General features: G+C 39.8%; 1 protein-coding gene across 1 annotated transcript in view; it reads right to left on the bottom strand.

The window, feature by feature from the left end:
* Positions 1–23208, bottom strand: part of LOC122795878 (coiled-coil domain-containing protein 17-like) — a 748474-nt gene that overhangs the window by 243652 nt on the left and 481614 nt on the right. The window contains exons 5-6 of the mRNA XM_044064297.1: positions 16870–16992; positions 1284–1423 (exon numbers count right to left, since the gene is read on the bottom strand). Coding sequence (XP_043920232.1) covers positions 1284–1423; positions 16870–16992 — 263 coding nt within the window. The remainder of the gene's footprint in view (positions 1–1283; positions 1424–16869; positions 16993–23208) is intronic.

Raw genomic sequence — 23208 nt, 5'->3', positions numbered from 1 at the left:
ACCTAATCACCTTACATTCACTCAGCTTAAAATTGTCCACAGAATAATACACAAACCACAGACATGCCCACTCTACAAAATATTCTGAAGTACTACTACTCACTACTTTACCTTTGCTCAGGTAATCACAGCCTACTAATAACTTCCAAATCCAGTAATACAGCTGGAGACTCACTATACTCATCCTGTATCACCAAACAATAGAACTCCCTGCCTATCCCACTAAAACAGAACAGCTGTGCATTTATCTTTAAGCAAAACCTAAAACAGCACCTAAACTCCTCCTGGCTCTGCTCTTGTTCATACCCTGACTAACTCTCTAAATGTCTCTCTTTCTGATCTCTAGAGTATCACCAACCCCTAACTCTTCAGCTCTCCAGCCTTATCCTGTAAATGTAAATAAATCCTATCTAAAGTTATAAATGTGTACTGCTTTTGATCACTCACATGTAAATGAAAATTTGTTTATTGCTGTATTTGTAAATGCACCCTGTTTATTATTCTATGACATTCCTGCAGAAACAAATTGTATTAACCTCTGTCTTGATTGTATTATGCATTGGATAATTCCAAACCCCCATTTCTACTGTTAAGAAACTGATTCTTTTTTCTCTGTAAAATTTTCTTAGTTTTTGTAACCGTTTTGGAGCTTTTCTCACCGGTCCTCCACTGACGAAATTAATAAATAAAGTATAGACTGGGATAATCCCTTTAAGTATTACCTGCTTTCAGGAGACATATAAGGTGGTAATCATATTGTAATGGGGAAATTTGAGCAGGGCACTGGGGAAATTCCCATTTCGTTTGAATATGTAACCTTGGATCTTTTACATGAACTTGAGGTACCACCAGCTCAGGCAGATGAGAACTCAGTTATTTTCTCAGCTGAAGGATGGAACCTCAGGAGTCCAGCATCCCCATATTGCACAACAGTGTCAATTAAGGACAAGAACTGATGCACCTGATAAAGGAATGGAACCCATAGTTTTTGGTCTTCTGGTATCAAAGTAAAGTGCACTACCTTATAAGCCACCATACAATAATAAAACATGCCATTGATGGCTGGCTACACTGACGACACATGTATTTTATGTAACTTATTTTTGACCTATAACAAGTGTTTGATGACAATTTGAAACCTCTATGAACATATTTATACTAACTAAGCCAAATATCTTGTACCACAGTTAGCAGTTGATTTTATACCTCTGCTTTTCTGCTCATTTCAAGCACATTTTCTGGTATAAGCAGTAATAAATACAAATACATGTTTTACAACATACGTCTATTCTTTTCCTTGTGCCGAGTTTTTCTCTGTTTGTTTCCTTCCTCAACTTTCTGGGCTTCAGCCAGAAGTTCATTAAGCTGTGTTAAAATCATGGGATCACTCCCGCCATTCTGCAAGTATGTCATCCGCAAAGCACTATGGATAAATATATAAGACAGGGATCATTGTTGTAATATTGATTTATATGCATTCCTGATACATATTTAGCAGTTAGAAAATAATCTTTCAATTTATAATTTTTTTTGTGTTGCTTTTGTAGTTTACGTATCTACCAGGGTACAGACTGCCATCAGTAGAAAGATGACTTTAAAATCAGTAATATGTTTTTCTTACACAGTAGTTGTAAGATAAATGTAAGATAAACGTAATATAAAAACTCCTATAGAAATGAGCAGTATGATTTAAAAACATTTCTACAGTCAGCAACTCATATCATCTCTGCAATCAAAAAGCGTTATGCTTCCACTTGCATAAGCACTATAACGCAAATTCTTTAAATATGAAATCTCTTAAACAGTACCTGTCAGCATTTTCATACTAGAATCAACCATACAAACCTGCACAGGCAATTTTTATTGACTTATCTATCTATCTATCTATCTATCTATCTATCTATCTATCTATCTATCTATCATGTGTTTGTTTGTATATTTGTTTGTTTACTTACTGTTATACTGTTAACAGGGTTTGCTCTGTTAATCAGAGGGGACATGAGAGGAAAAAGCTCCAGATATGCAAAGCATGCAACATCAAGTAAATACAATCATTGTTTTTATACATATACAGCAAGGTAAAGTTGCATTCATATTATATGACTTCATCCATCATTAAAGCTCTTACTTCATGTACAATAAAAATGTTAGCTCTTTTACAGAAAGAGTACACAAAAGTGATTATATAATTAAAACAACATTTCTGCAAGTTGTGCGGAACTGTAAATATTAAACAACTGTGTGGATACCAACATGCATCTGTCTCACTAGAAAAGTGTAGATTATGAATTGAAGATGTTTCGGTTGCTGTTGTGGATAAGTGTATTTCATCTTAATTAAAAGGAATACCAGAGGAAGAAAGGAAAACAGTATCAATGTCTGTAATCATGTTACACAAGTCTTGGTGTTGTGCATTTGAAAATAAATGTGACGTAACCTTAAAATCATTGCCTAATATAGTAGAAATGAAATTTGACTCAAAGTTATACTGGTGTCCATTTGATTGTATGATGTCATGGTGGTAGCACAGACTCCTCCTAAAATAATATTAGCTAACTTCTTTCTTAAAAAACTGAGAGGCTACCTATCCACCTTGATTTAGAAGTGAAGTTGATTGAACAGGACTTTGGGATATGTCGCCTGTTACGTAACTTGTCTTGGTTACTTGAAACAGATATTACATGTAGGATTTAAGTGTCTAGCTGGCAGACAGGAACTGAGGTGATAAGAGGACATACATTTATTTAATAGCTTCATCTGTAATGCTGATGCTTGTGCTTTGTATTTGTGTATGGAGCACTGAGCATCTGCAGGGAATTGTGCTACTCTGCTCTTTGTCATTGTTAGTGTGCACTGGTGAACTGTGGCAAGTTATCAAATCAGCATATATGAGTTTTGAGATGAGTAGCACTTGATTAGCAGTATTTTTCCTATGACATGTAAGGACTTTTCTTATATGATATAGTGCACTTACATTCTGTTGTATCTACTGAACTGTTTTGTGGATGTGTTCTTAGATCTACAACTTGTGATCCAGAACTATGGCTAGGTTATTTCCAGCTGAACACTTCTTCAGTTGTTCCATTATTGTTAGTAGTGGTTTTGCAGGAATAACCCTTCTATACTCTCTTTAACAGAGACACAGAGTTTTGTCTTGCATTTGTTTCATAGCAGATTGCTTCTACTCACCCATTATTTTTGGTCATTAAAGCCTTCTGTAGGTGAGTTTTTATCAATGCTAGTAGCATTGCAAAGTGTTGTGAAGATTTTCCACATCCTGCATAAGTATAGTGTCTCAAGTATGCTTAGCCATATTATTTGTCAGGATAGTAAGAACTCGGAGGTCCTGGTAGAGAAAACTGAGGTACACCTGTACTGCATATGGCAGTGAACACCTCTGATGCCAGAGCATTGATTCAATTCATCCTTATGGGTAACCTGGAACCAAACTGTCAAATATTGATTTTTTAAGGCATTTTTGGTAGGACTGGACATAATACTGTATCAAATGCTTTTGAGCAGTCCAAGAACATTACTACAACATACAGACTACTATCAAGACAGGTGGACACAAACAGTCCTTGATTCTGACCACTGCAGTTATTGTACCATGACCTGTTCTGAAGTCTTATTGCATTTTGTAGAAGATTCCATATTCATTTAGACTACCTATAATTTTCTGAATTGTAATCCATACAATCAGTTTGAGGATTATGCATACTAAAAAGCCTCTCATTAACAACCTTGGAAAACACTGGGCCTTTGCTGACCTATATAACTGTTACTATATTTCAAACTTTGATGCTTGGTCATCTATGATGTGCCTATTTACATAATATTAAGGTCTATGCAAGCAAATAGGCCATTTGCTTAAAATAGACTGGAGAAGATTAATCAACAGATGAGTTGCCATGGCTTTTAACTCTTTTAATGATCTACATTACTGTAGAGCCTGGTTTGGATGTTAAAACAAAGACAAGCAAATGTGCATTCTTTGTTATATCTGCAACAGCAAGTAATTTTGGTATCTTGGGTAAGTGCTTTCAGAAATCGTGGTGAAGTCGTTTACAAAATACTTGTTGCTTTTACATATGTATCTAGATTAGGGTAGTTTACTTTTCATTCTTTGTATTTGCCAAGCAAATCATTACTGCTTCCTCAGAAGCTTACTGGATTGCTAGTGTTGCCCACATTTTTGCAGATATTTATCTCATAATGGTCAATATCTGTTTTATGTTCTTCATCTCCAATCTTTTTCTACATGGCTCAGGCAGAGTCTTGTTCTGCCAAGTTTCTGTGCCTGCCTTTGTCAATGGTATTATTTAATTCTAATGTCCAAGTAAAATACAGACCTGTCCAAAATTCTGATTAGCAATATTGTCATAAATTCAACAGATGAATCCACTGCAGGGAAATGTTATTTTTTGTATATTGTGGTGTATTTTCTTTACATTGTGATTTACTTGCATTCTGCTTTTAATGAGACCACAGCTGTGCCTCTTATAACTTACAAATAAATTAAAGTCTTTCTAACTGTCTGCCCCTTATGTTAATTTGACCAAATATTTCCTTAACTCTCTTCTTTCATTGGCGATTGTGAGTAAGCACAGAATTATCATTTTGTGAAATCACTCCCCTACAGCTTTTTAAATTTATTGGCCATCCCACTGTATCCCATTCAGCCAGAATACAAAGTCACAACCCCCTTTGAATCTATCTTCCTCTTTTAAAATAATGGTTCTCTGCCTAGATTGTTAAAGATTAAGTAACCCCCTTTCATATCTAACTGCTTAGTGCACAATGCAGCTCTTAGGATATTAACCTGTTTTTTCAACTTACCTTTAAAATTTGCAACATCTAGTCCAAGACCACCAGTTACTGAACAGCACACACTCTGCCTCTCAGTAGCCATCTTGAGATTAATATTTTTTGTTTTGCTAAAATCCAAAATCAGCAAAGAGTGGAGTAAAAACAATGACAAATATTGTAGAATAAAATACTCCAGACTACCACGACTGAAGACCACAAGAATTATATTTATTGGTAAGAGCTTTCACGGTGAACACACACCACTTCTTCAGACCATAAATTATGCAGGCATACACACATATTTAAAATAGATCACAAACCAATCGAAATTCCTAAATTCAATCACATGTTGAATGCATTAATTCAAAATGGTAACTAGAGATAAAAACAACCTATGAAGAAAGATTCCCTTACAGCAATGTGAGAAACATCCAGTCAAATGCAAGTTAAAAACTTAGTAACAAAAGGCCTACAAACATTCGCATCTGTCAAGCAAAAGAACTATATACTCGAGCACTTCACATTGGATAAAAAATAAATTAAGGGTGGCTATTGGTTGAGCACACCACCAATCAAAAGCTTCCCAATACAGGCATTTAAAAAACTAGGGTTATAACCTAAAATTCGGATTAGTGATCCTGGGCAAGTTATCACAAGCTCATAAATATCAAGGTATAAAATTAGTGAATGATGTTAACAAGGTATCAAAAAAATCCCTGTTTCAAAACACCATAAAAATATACAGTTATAATGAAGTCAACAGCATTACAGAGACAAGAAAATTGCAAAAAACAAGTGTCAATAACACACAGATTAGCCAATAAAATAATAAAACAATGTCCACTTCAAATCAGGGAAACACTATGTCCTATTCTTAAAGACAAAATCGGTATCAGAAAATTATTGACTCGGTCACCCATTCTAACTGCTACCAATGAGGACCAACCAAATACTGAATCTAGGCACAAAGGCCAATCAAAAATAAAGAAATAAAATGACCAATCAAAGAAGAACAACCTAATGACAGATGTGATCATACAAACAGAAACTCCATCTGGGTACGCCGTAGGCATAAACAGCCCTACAGCTTTGCGTAAACAAGAAAAACATAAAGAAATTAACAACAAAATATAATATAACAAATGGTGATTCCACTCTACATTGACGGCCAACTAGCAAAAGATGACAGTCAAAAGGGATATGACCCATCTACTCCAGATACACAGCTGCAAAAAATTCGAACAACTATGTTAACTGAACAACCATATTTATAAAATCCCAAGGGAGCAAAAGCAGACAATGGACAATAGATACAGAAATCATAGAGGGGGGCATCGCAATGTCAATAAGTCAAGGAAAAAAAATAAACCACATGGTCACCCATTCTAAGTGCAGCAATGCTAGCCACAAAAAAACAATTGGGGAATGAGTCTAAGCACAAGTTGGCCATCAGTTTAAAGTGGAATTGCCAGTCTTTCAGAATTCCGCCTTTTGTATGGAGTCTGCATGTCCTCCCTGCATTCACATGGCTTTCCTCCCACATTCCAAAGACATACTTCTACAGGGTTTCTCCCCAGGCCTTTGCTGAAAATACACTCTGTCCTAGTCGGACTTTCCCAGTCAACAAAAGTTAAATAAATAAAATAAATAAAATTTAGTACCAATAAATTATGACAAACCCATGTACCACAGCAGGGTAGCCACAAACAGAGGTTCACACACTGACTGGCATTTAGTACCAGTGTTGCACTACGACAAGCCCCTGTACCAAGCAAGACAGCCACTCACAGATGTACACACCAACACACACACACACACACACACACACACACACACACACACACACACACACACACACACACTGACTGGCATTTAGTAGTAATGTTGTTACATTATGGCAAGCCTCTGTACTGCATCAGTGTAGCCAGTCCCACAGAGGTACACAAAGACACCCACACAGGCGCCTTCACACAGGACAGAGACACAAGACAGACAGCTACACAGACTTGCACACAGGACATAGACACCCACACATGATGAAGACTGCACTACAGTAAGACTGAACATTAAGAATTTAAAATATTGGGCTAATGAACTAATGATGCTAGAAAAAGATTTTGCAGTAGCATGTGTTGTCTAACCCCATATTTGTGATGAACAGACCAAAACTAATAAACATCTGGACATTGTGCAACATTCTCACAGCCCCTACCAACCTCCCAACCTTTCAGCATAATTCCAAAGCTGAAGATAACTACAGAACAATGGTGTAACGTCAGGGATCATTACAAACATTGCTATAATAAACTTAGAAAGATATTACAACAGGTATTGCATTAGCATTCATTAAAATAATCAGTACATTCTGCAGAACTCTCATAGTCCCACCAAAAAGTCTCAACACAATTTTAGAGGAGGTAAAAACAAAATAAAAAAAAAACAAAAAAAAAAACAAGAAAAGGATGTAACATTAGGGATTTAAAACACTGTGCTTACTAACTAATAAAGATGGTAGAATAACATATTTTTCAGGTCTATATTACAAGATTGAAACTTTAGTTAATGGAATAACTAAAGATCGATCTTGTAATATCGAAACCTAAAAATATTGAATGAATTTGTTGCAGTTAGCAAACTAGTAAAGTGACCACTTCTACCTAATATTCTGCCTGTTTTAAACATTCAAAAAGAGTGCAGCTGAGGTAAGTGAACACACTGCACACGTATGGAAACTGGTTTTGTACATTAGTAGCAGATCTTTCATGTTTGTTGAGTTACATGGGGTTTCTTGAGGCTGGGTGCTGGGACTGAGAATAACTGACTATTAATAGGGGGAGATGTACACAGCATAGGGTCATTAACATGCCATGAAGTGAGTGTCTCAGCATGAACTATGAGGTACGTTTAGTAGAAAGAAGGAGGTAGGCACACAGGCCCTGTGCTGTGTTATATGGGTCTACTTAACTGCCAATATTAATTTCTGCATCATAAGAAGTAAGAGAAGGGGAGCAAAGTAGGTTTCTGAAGAGGACAGTTCATGTGACATTCTTGTTTGGTACTTGTTTGTGGGATGAATGGTTTTCCAAACAGTATCCTGAGCTGTTCTTGTAATGTGAGAGTAGTCATTTTAACCTGTGACTCCATGGAGTGTGACCATGTAGTAAAAACGATTGTCCTTGTTGGTAATCATTGTTTGGGGGGGTGATAGGTGAAATGCCATGCTCAACTGTGCAGTCCTGGTATTACTTAGTGGGGATCTGGGGTAAACACATTTTCTTCTGTGTTTCTAGGATTGTTTTTGGATGGATTGATCATAAAATTTAAGTTGCATATATGGAATGTTTTGCAATACATCTGCAACATGTTGCAGTCTACTTCAGTTAGGGGGGAAACAATATTGGCATGTACATACAACAAACAATATATGAGTCATAGTGTGTGTGTGTGGGGAGGATGTCAAGTTATGCTCATAGATGGCCTGCATTAAGCATCAGCCTATTGTTGTGTGGCACATATAGAAAGACCAGGGGTCTTCCACAATTGGACTAAGGTCATGGTGTATGCATACCTATGTTTTCATTGACAGTCTTTGTCATGGGTGCCGTGGGTAACTTAAAATTGCTTTCAGGTGAATTAGTGGGCCCTGTAGCAATAAAATGGTTATGGGGACAAACATGGTGCAGGGATCACAATTTTACCCATCCACAGTCATATTGTAAGACACATATGTAATGTTGTGGGCCCCTGAAACACAGGAAACCACAAATGATGCAACCTCTGTGAGTACGACAGCTGCAAGGTCCCAAAGGAAACGATGTACAAGTCAAAAAAGAGGACCAGCATACAAGGCAACTTATAAAATAATTTATTAAAAGTATTAGGTTCTTGGAAAACAGACCGGTTTCGGCACATACAAAATCAAAGCCTTCTTCAGTGTTTGAAAAACATACAGGAAAGAACCTATATATAAATAATTCATTGAGTCATGTGCTTAATTACAAATGCTCATTAAGACCTGGCTTAAAGAGCCCACCAAGTTTAATGATCCATTTTTTCTCCATAGAGTTTAGTAAATCATGCCAACCTAATTTATTCTGTCTAGATCTCAAGATTTTATCAATGATGGTGAAGCTAAAACTTGTGCTTTGATGAATAAGAGAATGTTTATATAAAGCATTATTTTCTCTCTTGTGCCTGATATCACTAAGGTGTTCGGATATTCGAAGTTTCAAGGGTCTAGATGTTTGACCAATATAAAATGCAGGACATGTACACTTAGCCAATTAAATTACCCAATCTGAAGAACAATTAGCAAAAAATGTTATATTAAATACTTCGGGGGTATTCTGGCTAGTGAAACTTGTGGTTTTGAGTAGTTTGGTGCAGTAAATACAATGTCCACAAGGAAAACAACCAAATAAGGGATCACCTGATAATGTGGTTTGAATAAAGTTAGTAGTTTTCACATCAGAATGTTTGAAGTGATTAAAAAAAGCAGATAGATTTTTATCTTTTCGGAAAGAAAAAGAACATCTATCCCCAAGAATATCATGAAGTCTAGGTTCACATGTTAATATGTTCCAGTTGTGTTGAACAATATTAATCAATGTATTGGTGTTGCGACCATATGTGGTGATAAGTCTGGGTGATACGGAATTAGATTTGTGCCTAGTTTTGTAAAGAAGCAAATCTGCACATTCCATCTTGTCAACAGTGTGTTTGGTATGTAATAACTGGCCCATTTTATAACCACGATCTTGAAATCTATGTAGTAGATCATCCCTGAAGTGTGTATAGGTGTGCTGATCAGAACAAATGCGTTTAATATGCATGAACTGTGATTTGGGAATGTTTTTGCAAATGTGGGGAGGATGAAAGCTGGTTACATGGAGCAGTGAATTGTTTTCGGGGAATTTACGATGAATCTCTGTAGTCAGCGTATGGTCAGATGCACGGCAAACCAAAACATCTAAGAAAATAATTTTATCTTTGTCATAGCTGACTTCAGGGATGATCTACTACATAGATTTCAAGATCGTGGTTACAAAATGGGCCAGTTATTACATACCAAACACACTGTTGACAAGATGGAACGTGCAGATTTGCTTCTTTACAAAACTAGGCACAAATCTAATTCCGTATCACTCAGACTTATCACCACATATGGTCGCAACACCAATACATTGATTAATATTGTTCAACACAACTGGAACATATTAACATGTGAACCTAGACTTCATGATATTCTTGGGGATAGATGTTCATTTTCTTTCCGAAAAGGTAAAAATCGATCTGCTTTTTTTAATCACTTCAAACATTCTGAAGTGAAAACTACCAACTTTATTCAAACCACATTATCAGGTGATCCCTTATTTGGTTGTTTTCCTTGTGGACATTGTATTTACTGCACCAAACTACTCAAAACCACAAGTTCCACTAGCCAGAATACCCCTGAAGTATTTGATATCAAAAAAATTTTGTTAATTTTTCTTCAGATTGGGCAATTTATTTGGCTAAGTGTACATGTCCTGCATTTTATATTGGTCAAACATCTAGACCCTTGAAACTTCGAATATCCGAACACCTTAGTGATATCAGGCTCAAGAGAGAAACTATTGCTTTATATAAACATTCTCTTATTCATCAAAACGCAAGTTTTAGCTTCACCATCATTGATAAAATCTTGAGATCTAGACAGAATAAATTAGGTTGGCATGATTTACTAAACTCTATGGAGAAAAAATGGATCATTAAACTTGGTGGGCTCTTTAAGCCAGGTCTTAATGAGCATTTGTAATTAAGCACATAACTCAATGAATTATTTATATATAGGTTCTTTCCTGTATGGTTTTCAAACACTGAAGAAGGCTTTGATTTTGTATGTGCCGAAACCGGTCTGTTTTCCAAGAACCTAATACTTTTAATAAAGTATTTTATAAGTTGCCTTGTATGCTGGTCCTCTTTTTTGACCCCTGAAACACAGAACATACTTAAGTATCCCTTTTGCATGGGATGGTATTTTATGGTGTGTAACAATGACACACATATTATATCATACTGAGTGCTGCTAAATGTCAGGCATCTGTAAAGATGTTATACGCCTCTTTGTGGGTCAGATAGCATAGTAACAGTAGACTTTCTTGTAGGGTACTGAGATGTGAGTGGGAAGGACATAATATACCAACAGCTTACATGTGTGTTTCTTGTGTGTTTCTTGACATTTACAAGGAAAATGCTTGAAAAAGACAGAAAGAGGAAGTTCTCCCAGGCAGAGAAGGACACTGTACTGCAGGTCTCTATGAACATGATTGTCCAATGCTCCTTACTAATAAGAAAGATGAGGCCTTTTGCCAACATGTCTGGTAGACCCTTAATGAACAGTTCAGCACAGTCAGTGACCATAATTACACATATGATCAAGTATGTGATAGAGTCACTATCATGATTACTCAAGCTCACAGCAAAATAATCCACCTGGCAAAGAAGTGGAGGACTATGGGCTGTGGTCCACCAACAGAATCATCACTTACTGACATGGCTAAGTTCCTTGCATTTTTGTCTGGACAGCATGGCAGGTCCCTCACGCATCGTGGAGAACATGACAGAGGTGCAGAATTTCATCAAGCACCTCAAATGTCAGTGGGTGATGCCCCAGATGGGTATTACCTAACACAGATCTCATACAGTGCTACATAACTGACTCAGACTCATACCCTAATGAGTATAGTCATTTTGTTCATACAGGCATGTTGAGACTTCAGCAGCAACATCAGCTTGCAGAAGTTTTTTGACTTATACATTTCGTATGCCACTCTGTTTTATAGTGTGCTATTTCTGGAATGTGGCTACTTGAGAAAAGTGCATTAATAAACTAAAGTATGCTACGTATTTTTACATATGCTTTGTTGTCAGAGTCCGCCATTATGGATAATGCCATGCTCAATGTTAGGAAAGTGTCTGAACCCAATGATGATGGCGCCACAACCCAGTGCAGTCTGCAGCCACAGTGCCAGGGCCAGGTGTGGGTACTGCGGAAAGCATATCACGCCTTCCCTTTCTTCAGAACTACTCTTTTTCATGTGCAGCCCACCTCTCAGTTTCTTGATGTCACAAAAGGACATTAGCTGGCTGACACATCAGCACAGACTGCACTATCTTCCCCTGCAGCTGAGACATCCTTGTTTGCTGTCAGCTCCTTTGTGTGTGTGTATGGTGGCTGCCAACATCATGGGGTCCACTCCAGTCCTGTGCTCACTCCACAGTCACCACACAGTGGCTATGCAGAGTAGTCATACAGACATAGAAAGATGCCACCACAGCCATAGCAGAGCTGTTTAGTGTGGTATGTGGACAGTATGATATCCGTCATACCTCTCAACCTGAAAACAGCAAAAATCTGGACAAAGGTCCATGAAAATTAGGTACAACTGGCCAAAAATCAGGAAGCTGATTAACATAAAATTTGCATGCATAATCACGCAACCCCACCCACTCCAAAGGAGTTGTGCGATACCAACATTCATTTCCAACCCAAACTGAAAAACAGACAAAATATTAAACATAAAATATAACCAGTCAGACGTCAGATGGTATATTAAACAAAGGAAGTTAGATTAGGGGACAAAACTCTGAACTATTAATGAGCTGCTTGCTTCCTATGCCCACGGTACAGGGTTTGATTCCTTCCAACTTTACCTACTCTGTGACTGAGCAGCAGCACTTTCTGTAAATAATTTTCTCCCTCCCACTCTCCCAAAATGACTGATCATAGTAAAAATTAAAATGGGTACATCGAGTTGTGGGCATGCGCAGTGACAGGAACGTATTTAAGTGCCATCAAGACCTTTTAATTATTATACAAAGAAAAATGGTTGCGGCACAGAGAACTGTGAACCTGCACTAGTATTGCAATAGTCTATTATAGATTGCAGTTCACAGCAATTTTGTTATAAAACCTCTCAACACTAATGTCACTGCAGATCTTTTACCGATCTGCCCTGCAATAGAATTATTTCAAGTAAACTATTACTGCCATAGTGTAAATGCATCCCATGGACATATACCGAGCACAGTTTTATAAATTACAGTTAGGGATATTTACAGTCTGTTCTCTTCAATGGGGCAGATTGGCCCATCTACACCCACTGAAAGGAGCACAAAAACACATATATATGCATTATGCAATTCAAACAAATATGCATTGCTGTTGCTCAAAAAATGTTCCCTATCACAAGAGCTACATGCTTAGTTATAATATTTAAAATACAAACTTCCATTACACTCCATCAGGGGAATGGGTATACAACAGGGAAACATCTACTTTTAAGTTACTCTTCGGAAGTCCGCACTTCACACAACACCGCTGCAGAATGTGACTAAAAAGCACTACAGACTTGAGACTTCCTGAATCTGTCACTCGCATCTACAAACATACAAAATGTAAAAGTCAAAATCCCATTCTGACAAATGACAGCCACAATAAAAAAAAAAAGAAGACAGTTAGCTACCAACCCCAAACCAGCAATCTGAGAAGTTGGAGAACCTATTCAGCTGCTTAGTCTACCTATCAAGTAACATTCTAATTCAAAATTGGACTGCTCAGAGTAGCTCAGCTTATGTAAGATTCTTACGTCATTTTGCGCAAATATTTTAGTAAGTAAAGTAGTGGAAAATTTGGAAACATAAATGCTGTGGTGGTGCTGTGGTAGCATTGTCGCCTCACAGTAAGACGTTGCCCTGTTCAATTCTCAGCTAAAGCGTCTTCTGTGTGGAGACATGCGTAAATGGGCGTACCTTCATTGAAAGTTGTACGTCAGGGCTGGCAACTCAATACGTAAAAATCTACTGCCAATCATTAGCAGACCGGAGTTTTGCTATGGCGTCCCCCTAACCGGGAAAAGTCGAAAGATACAACATATTGCTTAACTTATGAATAAGTCTACCCTGACTACAGGAGTTATTATATTAAGGACAGAACATCATACAGCTGTTTTATTCCATTTATTTATTTATTTATTTATTTATTAAATGACTAAGGCCAAAAGGGGTAAGGTAAAATTGGGAAGTACCAAGCATTGCTCATGTCTGCCCCTATACCAACACTGCACACCCCCATTTGGCTCAACACAGGAATGTAATAGAAAGCTGGCACATTCCTTTTAATATCAGACTGTTACTGCACAGTAGTACTGCTGCTTTAACCAGTGTTAGGAAGAATGATATCCAGCAGCACATTGTAACAGAATACAGAAACAATCACCAGCTACAAATTCAGATTGGCTGCAGACAAAAACAAGAAAAACATGACCGTCTCTGAAACATTTTCAGGGAGGCTACAAATCATTACCAATTCATATGCAAAGCAAAACAAAATAAATGACATGGTGACCGTGACTCAGGCAGGCACTGCCACACTGTCTCATCACCCTGATTATGTTGCAGGATACACCATGCGTGATGACGTCAGCATTCACTACAAAATGTAAATATAACAAAAAAACAAAATCGGGATTTGAAGAGGCCACTAGGGAATCCGTGGCACCCTATTAGTTTGGCCCCAAAAACAGGAAATACCAAGGAATTCAGTATGGTTGAGAGGTAAGATCCATGTGTGTCTGCATATCATGAGCATCACCATTCTTGTGGACAGTCCTCTTCGACTTCTAGTAGGGAAGCCCTCTATAGCAGGGTGAGGACACTGTCTAGCTTTCTTAATGTCACTTCCTAAATACTTACAGCTAGTGGTAAGGGCACTGTCAGACACTGTAAATGCAGATATGGACAGGGTGCATGTGCTGAACCCATCTGTTACATATCCTGCTGTTCAGTTTCATGGAGCACACCATTCTCTGTGTTCCCTGTGGATTGTGCAAGAGGCAATCCCCAGGGAGAACACCCCCCCCATGGATGGGGACACACATGATCAGTGCACATTATTCCTGTGGGTGCCTTAGTTCCACCTTTGAGACTCCTGTACAATGTAAAATCTTCTTCAGGAGCTTTTTCCATGCGCCCACATCTATCAGTGCCAACCCCTTCTAGATAGGTGCACCACGCCAGAGCTACTTCCCCACACACTGACCAGTATTCCTGGATCACCACAATCATGAACGCAATACATGCACACTCATCCACACCAGTAACCCCCCACACAATGCCTACTGCTGACACCTGTCAGTGTGGATCTCCCCACCTGAGCATATGGTGACATTTTCTTCTCTCCTATACCTGCTACTACAATGAAGCTGAAAAGGTAATGGCATCCAGCAGAGGCTCCTCAGGCTGTGGAGGACTTTCACCTTACTTGAATAAGAGAGCTGGAACATGGACACTTCATCTTACCCCACAACAGTCAACCCTTCTGGTGACCCCTGTTGTTTTCAAAACATGAGTCAATTACAGTGCAAATTTAACAGACTATATAGCTTAGTTCTGAGTCCCAAGATTTTAGCCTTGGTAAAACACTAGGTACGAAAGAAGATATAGGCTGGGATTCAGAAAGGTAACCACCAGTGGTAAGCCCTAATAAGTGCTGGTGGAAACCGCTTCTGATTCATAGACAGCCTTACTACAATTTTACCTCGAATAGGTGCAACACCATGCTGGGCCATCTCTCTGGATTAGCACAAATGCTAATGAGGCATAATGGGGGACTGGCAAAAGATAATTAGCCCCTTCCTCTTTGCCCATAAATGCCTGTAGTCAGGGCTTCATGCAGATACGTGATTTATGGAACCACTCAGTTGCATAAATACTTACCACCAGCAGGGGTAATTAACTAGGACAATGGCTTGTATTTGACCATTACTTTCAGTGGGTGAGGTTGTGTTAGAGTTTAGCGGATATGTAGTGTTGGAACGTGTATAGGTATGTGACTACATGCATTTGGAGGTATATATTGTGTCACGAGAGAGTGTGTGGGTTTGCATATTTGCATGTGTGTGCGTGTGTGTGTGTGTGTGTGTGTGTGTGTGTGTGTGTGTGTGTGTGTGTGTGTGTGTGTGTGTGTGTGTGCAATTTTGTGATTGTGTGTGTGTGTCTGTATAGGTGAATGGGTGAAAGAGCATGAGAACAATTGATGGGGGGCATATTTGCTGAGCGTTGCTTGTGAGTGTGTGCATGTGTGTGTCTGTGTGTGAGGTGGGGGGCTGCCATACCTCTTAACTCCCTTAGACTAATGAGCAGTGGACATAATGGGGATAACATTAGACACCAAGAAAAACTCCCCCTCAGTGAAAAAGGGTTATGTCCAATAGATCTCTCCCAATCAATAAAACCAACAAACAATTGATCAATCAATTACATACAGTGGGATAGGTACCTCAGCAATGAGTTCTGGATACCAGAAGTCACTGTGCTAAAATAATTAGCTGTCTTAAGTTTCAGTGGCTAAAGTATAAAGGATGGCAAGAATAGCAAAGGTAATTACCAGTAGAGCGCTAGAATCCAGATCAGGTAGTATTTGTTGCACAACTCAGGGAATGTTGCCGTGTTTTCACTGATCACCTACTGCCTTGAAAATACTATTTTATTTTAGGTTTCAGTTCAATATGGTAACAAAGCAGAAATGATTAAGACAAGGACAGGAAAACAATGTATAAGCTGCACAAAAGAGCACATTAAGTGCTAAGTGATGTCAGTAGTAACCTGCAAGACAAACAAAGAAAACAAGGCATGAAAAAACAGCTACATTCAGTATACAAGATTATTTTATGGGACAATTTCAAAGGAAAGGAAAGAAGTGCTATCAGGGAATATGATGCCAGAATGTGAGCAGACTATAGAATTTGTAAAGAACATTGCATGAGCAGAGGTGAAGTACACTATCACCAAAATAATGGAATCAAAACACAGGCACCCTTTAGCCATAAGTTAAAACAAAACATGGAAATGCTGGTAAAAAAGCATTGAACCAAAGGTGTTACTGCAAGCTGTCAGAAGCAGAAGAGCAACAGCCACTGAGAACCGCATCTGGGAAAATGTATGAATAAGAGATCTGATTTCTGTTGATCAAAGAGGCACTTTTATGATCGGTACTGCAAGTTTTACTGTTCTTTTTACCTTATTTCAGAACATAAACTTCCACCTCCGTAGAACGGCACAAATGTCTGTTGCCTGGAAAGTCTCCCATTTTGAAACAAATGCATTCGGGTGTCAGTATGTCTTCTCTGATTTTTAGTCCTCCTGAAATGACAAAAGTACTTTTCCATAAAAAGAAAAAATATACCATTACAGTATTTTGTTGAATGAGAAAATATTCATATCTATTATCATGTAAAGACAATATAAAATGCATTTAGAAGTGATCTACTATGTTACTCAGCCCATAAAACAGAAACTTTCTATGTATGAGAACTAATATTATATAAGTAATGAATGTGCATTCAGCTATACAAATGATATGCAAAATCCCCTACATGTAATTATGTCTGATTTTGTATTGCCAATCCAGCACAGAGTGCATGTACTAGGGAGACTGAGATAATTACACAGTTACAAGAAGACTACATTTATATATAGGTTTTAAGAGGGAAGTTTACACCCTGCATAAACAAAATAGTAGCCTCAGTGAAATGGGGAGAAGCTCCCACAACCCTCATGCAGGAAGCTTCACCCTCTGTACCCTCATACATAATATAACATCACCAGATAGAAAGGAAGATAATTTGAAGGTTGAAATGGAGATAAGCAGGAAGAAGAGGGCTTTTTGGATGTCTCCATGGCAACTGACTTTAACTGCATTGCTTAAAACTTAAAATCTTAAAAAAAGAAAAAAATCATAAGCTCAAAACTGGTGAGTGGAACCTGACAAAGAATACAAAGAGATTTTTGTTTGGTGTTGTAAATGTTTCCATTGGCCTATTTGCAAGAGCATCTGGGGTGATTACTACTTTAGCTACTTTAAATGATTGGGAAGGATCCAAGCTCTCAGAGAAAACAAGTTATCCTTGGATGTCAACATAACTATTGGTGAGGGATGTGATGCTCTTTCTAGGATCATAAGAAGTTACTAGGCTACTAGCCCTGAGACCCTTACAAGCCTAGCCAAGAATTTAGCCCATGTTCTGACAAGTCAGCACCCAATGCCCCTGTCCAGCAGGGACACAGGTGGAATCCCAGGGGTGTATTTTCTGTTTCCCATCCAGTTACCCAGGTTGCACTTAAAACAGGTTAATGAGGTACTCTGCTTGATGTGGATAGAGAGTCTATTCCACAGAAGGGGAGACTGTGGGACACAAATCTGTCTGTCAACAAGTCCTAATCATATCACAGACCAGGTTGAGGTTGCGCTTGTGGGTTACTTGAGTGGAGCTTGACTTACGGATATGCAACAGCCCTATCAAGGTGGGGTCTGATATTGCTTTCTATGGCAGACAGAGGTCTGTATGAGACTGAGTAGAGGGACAGGGCTTTTAGGCTATCAGTCTAGGGTATGATATTATTTGAGGCCCTGGATTCTCCTGGTGAGGAACCTCTGTGGTCTCTCCAGTTGCTGCATGTGCTTTGTAAGGCATATGCTGAAATGGGCATTGTACTCAATAATGGGTCTTATAAGAAAAGAATACACATAAGTTATTACCTCCTTATCCTTGGATGAGATACCCTTACTAATGAAGTGGGCTATGTAGAAAGCTTTTCATACAATGGAGGCAATATGGTGGTCAAAAGTCAGTTTGCTGTCAGCCTGCTAGACAGGGGTCCAGGGAAGTAAATATTCTGTGAGGAAATATCCAGGGAATTGTTATGGCTAGGCTTGTATAGGCCCTAGGGCCAATAGCATAGGTTCATAGGTTCATAGGTAGATACTAGGCTATCTGCCCTAGGGCATTTATAAGCCTAGCCAGAGTATATTTGGCTTCCACCTCCTTTTAGATTAGCCTACTGTGCCTCTGTAAAGTAGGTCACAGAAGGTACCCTTTTAAGATTAGTTTACTGTGCCTCTGTCTAGCAGGGACACAGAAGAGATCCCAGGGGTGAATTTGTGATTTCCCATCCACGCGTCCAGATTTCGTTTGAAGAGGGTCAGCGAGGGGCTATGTCTAACATGAATTGGGATTCTATTCCAGAGTGAGGGGAGCCTCTGGGAAATGAATCTGTCCCTCCAGCATGTCCTATTTATTTTTGTGCTGAGGTTTAGGTCCCTGGAGCGTGTAGCTCTAAGGGACTTGGATTTTTTGAGGTGGAGCATGTCCATAAATTCTGGGTTTGACATGGCTTTGTACGTGAGGCATAGATCGCCTCTGTGTAGGCGGTAAGCAACTGAGTAGAGCTGGAGTTTCTTTAGTCGAGCTGCATAGGACATCTGTTTCTAGCCCATGATCCTCTTGGTGAGGTACTTGGGGTCTCTCCAGTTGCTGCAAGTGTCGGGTAAGGTACATACCAAAAGGGGCATTATATTCAATTATGGGCCTGATGAGTGATGAGTAGAGGGGCACAATGACCTCTCTTGATCTAGATGCGAACCCTTTCATGATAAGGTGGGCTATATAGAAGGTCATTCTAACCACTTTGGCAACGTGATTATCAAAGGAGAGATTACTATCTACGTTGGTCCCCAAATCTCTAATTACTTCTTCTGTACTTAATGGATTACCACCTATGTGGTAATTTGTGGGCACCTTGTTTTTCCCAAAGGGGATGACTATGCACTTTTTAGCATTTAGCATGAGGTCATGGCTCTGGCACCAAGCATCCGTCTCTGTGAGACCCTTTTGGACGATGCTTGTGTCAGCTTGAGATTCGATTATGGCCCCCAGTTTGCAGTCATCTGCGAACTTTGTCAGCCATAATACCCCCGTGTTAGCCTGAACCTCGGAGAAGTATATACCGAACAAGAGAGGTCCCAGAACTGAGCCCTGTGGGATGCGACTTGTAACTGGTTTGGATTTGGACATGGCCCCTGCGATTCTGACCATGTGGGTTCTATCTCTGAGCCAGTTTGCAACCCATCTTGTGATACAGGGGTTGATATTTAAGCTGGTAAGCTTATTTATGATGCCCGAGTGGGGTATTGTGTCAAAGGCTTTTGCGAGGTCCAGGTAGGCTGTGTGGACTACCTTGCCCTCATCAATGGCTTTGGTAACTGTTTCAAAGAAATCAACTAGGTTGAAGAGGCAAGATCTGCCCTTAACAAAGCCGAATTGGGTAGGGTCCAGTGTCTGGAGGCTCCCAATGTCTTTGTTTATGAGTTCCATGATAATACGCTCCATAGCTTTACAGACCAGACTAGTCAGGCTTATGGGGCGATAGTTTCCGGGGTCCGTTGTGGCACCACCTTTGTGGAGTGAGACCACTGTAGCTGTATGCCATTCTTTGGGTACATATCCTGTAGTAAGGCTAAGTTTGAACAGTGACTTAATGTGAGGGTTCAGTTCTTCTTGGAGCTCATGTAAGACACAGCCTGGGACACCGTCTGGTCCCATAGATGCTGTGTTTTTTGCTTTGGAGAGGGCAGCTTTCACCTGTGCATCTGTGATGTCAAGGAGGTTACATTCAGTTGGGATAGGCATTTGCTCCTTTGGGGGGGAAAAGTTTGCGCTGAATCTGTCTGCCAGGATGTTGGCTATGTCTGCAGGTTCGGTATATTTTGTACCATTATGCAACAATTCAGAGCATATCTGGGAGTTTCCGCCCATGTTCCTGACATAACTAAAGAAGGCCTTGTGATTATCTTTAGTGTCTAGGGGAAATGTTTCTTTCGAAGTTGGCCTTTGATGATTTTATGAGGGATCGAAGTTTCTTGCTAATACTGGTCAGAGATGCCTTCCCTTTTTGGGATTTTGCTCTGTCATGTAGTAGCTTCCTCCTTCTGTTGTATAGCTTATTTATGGCCGGGGTCCACCAGACCAGTCTCCTGTTTTTGGAGGAGTGAGTCTTGGTTTTATTTGGGATAGCACGATCCATGCATTCCTGCAGGTGCCCATAGAATGCATTTGTAAAGGATTCTGCGGATTGGGCTGTATTATCCTCTGGTCCATGGGCTTTGAAGGATTCCACCTCAGTCTTGAGAAGTGCAAAGTTGGCTTTTGAGAAATTCTTTATAGTGATTTCCTTGGCTGGGGGGTGGGGACGGGATATGGATGTCCAGGGAAATTTGTTTATGGTCTGATCTTACCAATGAGGGGTTTACCTCTGGTGTGGAACATAGAGTCCCCATGTTGGTGATGACCAGGTCCAATATGTTGTTCCCTCTTGTGGGAGTGGTGACCAGTTGTTCCATTGCGTTAGAGTTTATAAATTCAAGGAACCGTTGGCCGAGGGTGTTTGGGCTTGAGTAGTTTTCCCAGTCAATGTTTGGGTAGTTGAAGTCACCCAATAACATAGTGTTTGGAGAGACCTTCATATTCTCCAGTGTTCTCAGGAATGCCAAGTGGGGTTCCTGTAACAGAGAGGGTGTTCTGTAGCAGGCTACAAACTGAAAGGCAGTTTTGCCCACTGTTAGTTGCACATGGATGGGTATCGATGCTTCGTGCAGTGCCACTAACCTGGAGGTGTAGGTATCTTTGATGAATATAGATACTCCCCCTCCTTTTGTGCTTCGATCCGAGTTTTGGGGCCAAAACACATGGTATGAGTTATACCTGGTAGTGCTGGGGTGCTCTCAGGAGCCTTGAACCAGGTTTCTGTTACTGCACAGACATCGATTTTCTCCATACTGAGGAGAGCCTCGAGTGCGTGCATCTTGAGGTTTAGACTTCTGGTATTGAGTAGCATTACCTTTAGTTTTTTTAATCCTTGGGTTGTCTATGGAGGTGGGTTTGTCCTTTGAGCCTTGCCTAAAAAAGGCACTATGGGGGGTGGCAAGAGCCTTGGCCAGTATACGAAAGCCTAAGGGTGACAGGTGCAAGATGTCCCTAGCGAAGCAACGTGGCTTGTTGAGCATGTCATCCCAGGCTGACAGACACTGGATCCCCTTTGAATGACACCAATACTTTAGCCAATTGTTGAAACTGATCATTTTCTCTTTATACTGTGGCATCATTCTTGGTGAGGGCAAGATGCTACTCAAGGTCAGGGTCATACCAGCCTGGGCTACATGGTCAGAGAGCTCCTCTATGTCTCTTTTCATGTAGTCTTGATGGGCATAGTAGCAACCTATGAACGTATGAACCTTGGTGCCCAAGTCCCTCAAGACTGATTGCGTAATTAGGACCTTGTTACTAATACGATAATTTGTGGGGATGTCACTCTCCCCAAAGGGGATGATGATGCATTTTTTGGCATTCAGTCTGAGGCCACGTTTCTGGCACCAGTCATTTGTTTGGGTGAGACCCTCTTGAAGGGTGTCCACATCACTAGGGGAATTGATGATAGTGGCCAGCTTGCAGTCATCTGCAAACTTGGACAGCCATAGCCCACTGGTTTTCACTTGCACCTCAGAAAAGTATATCCTAAACAACAGAGCCCTCAAGATCAATCCCTGGGGTACACTGGTCATTATGGGTCTACTGCTTGAGGTGGTTTCATCTATTTTGACTAGGTGGGTTCTATCACTGAGCCAGTTTGTTACCCATTTTGTAACATATGGATTGATCCCTAGTTGAGAGAGTTTATCTATTATACTTAAGTGGACAATAGTATCAAAGGCTTTGACCAGGTCAAAGTAGGTGGCGTGCACCATCTTCCTCATATCCATGGCTTTGGTGACTGTCTCAAAAAAGTTGACCAAATTTAACAGGCAATGACCCCCCTTGATGAAACTAAACTGTGTGAAATTGAGTGTTTGGAGGTTGCCAATGTCCTGGTTAATGAGGTCCATGATATTCCATTCCATGGCCTTGCAGATCAGGCTAGTTAGGCTGATGAGTCTAAAATTTCCAGGATTGGTGGATGCTCCACCTTTGTGCGAAGGGATGACAGTGGCTGTCCTCCACTCAGCTGGGACAAAGCTGGTACTCAGGCTTTGGTTGAATAGGATGCCTAATGGTGCTGCAAGTTCCTGCCTGAGTTCATGTAGGATGCAGCATGGGATGTTATTGGGTCCCATGGAGGCTGTATTTTTTGCCTTTGAGAGGGCAGTGATAACTAGAGATAAGGGGAGGAGTGCAGGTGCTGTGATGTCCTGATTTACTGATGGGAGGGACAGAGCAATGAAGTTTTCACTGAATCTGTCTGCCAGCAGGTTGGCGCTCTCTCTCTCTCTCCCTCTATATATATATATATATATATATATATATATATATATAGATATATGGCATTTGCATATGTGGTGTCCTTGACCACCGGTTTTGAGCAGATCTGAGTGATTCCTTTGAGATTGCGGACATATGTGAAGAAGGCCTTATGATTGTTTTTAGTAGATGGGGCCAGTTTGGACTTGAAGTTTTCTTTGGAGGATTTCACTAGTGCTCTTATCAACCTGCTCCTTCTTGGTCCTGAACAGCAATTTTTTTCATTTTA

The sequence above is a fragment of the Protopterus annectens genome, chromosome 2.part2, assembly GCF_019279795.1.
Source record: "Protopterus annectens isolate FY-2018-M chromosome 2.part2, PAN1.0, whole genome shotgun sequence".
NCBI lineage: Eukaryota > Metazoa > Chordata > Ceratodontiformes > Protopteridae > Protopterus > Protopterus annectens.
The sequence above is the reverse complement of the archived record's forward strand: the minus strand, read 5'-3'. Positions and strand labels throughout refer to the sequence as shown.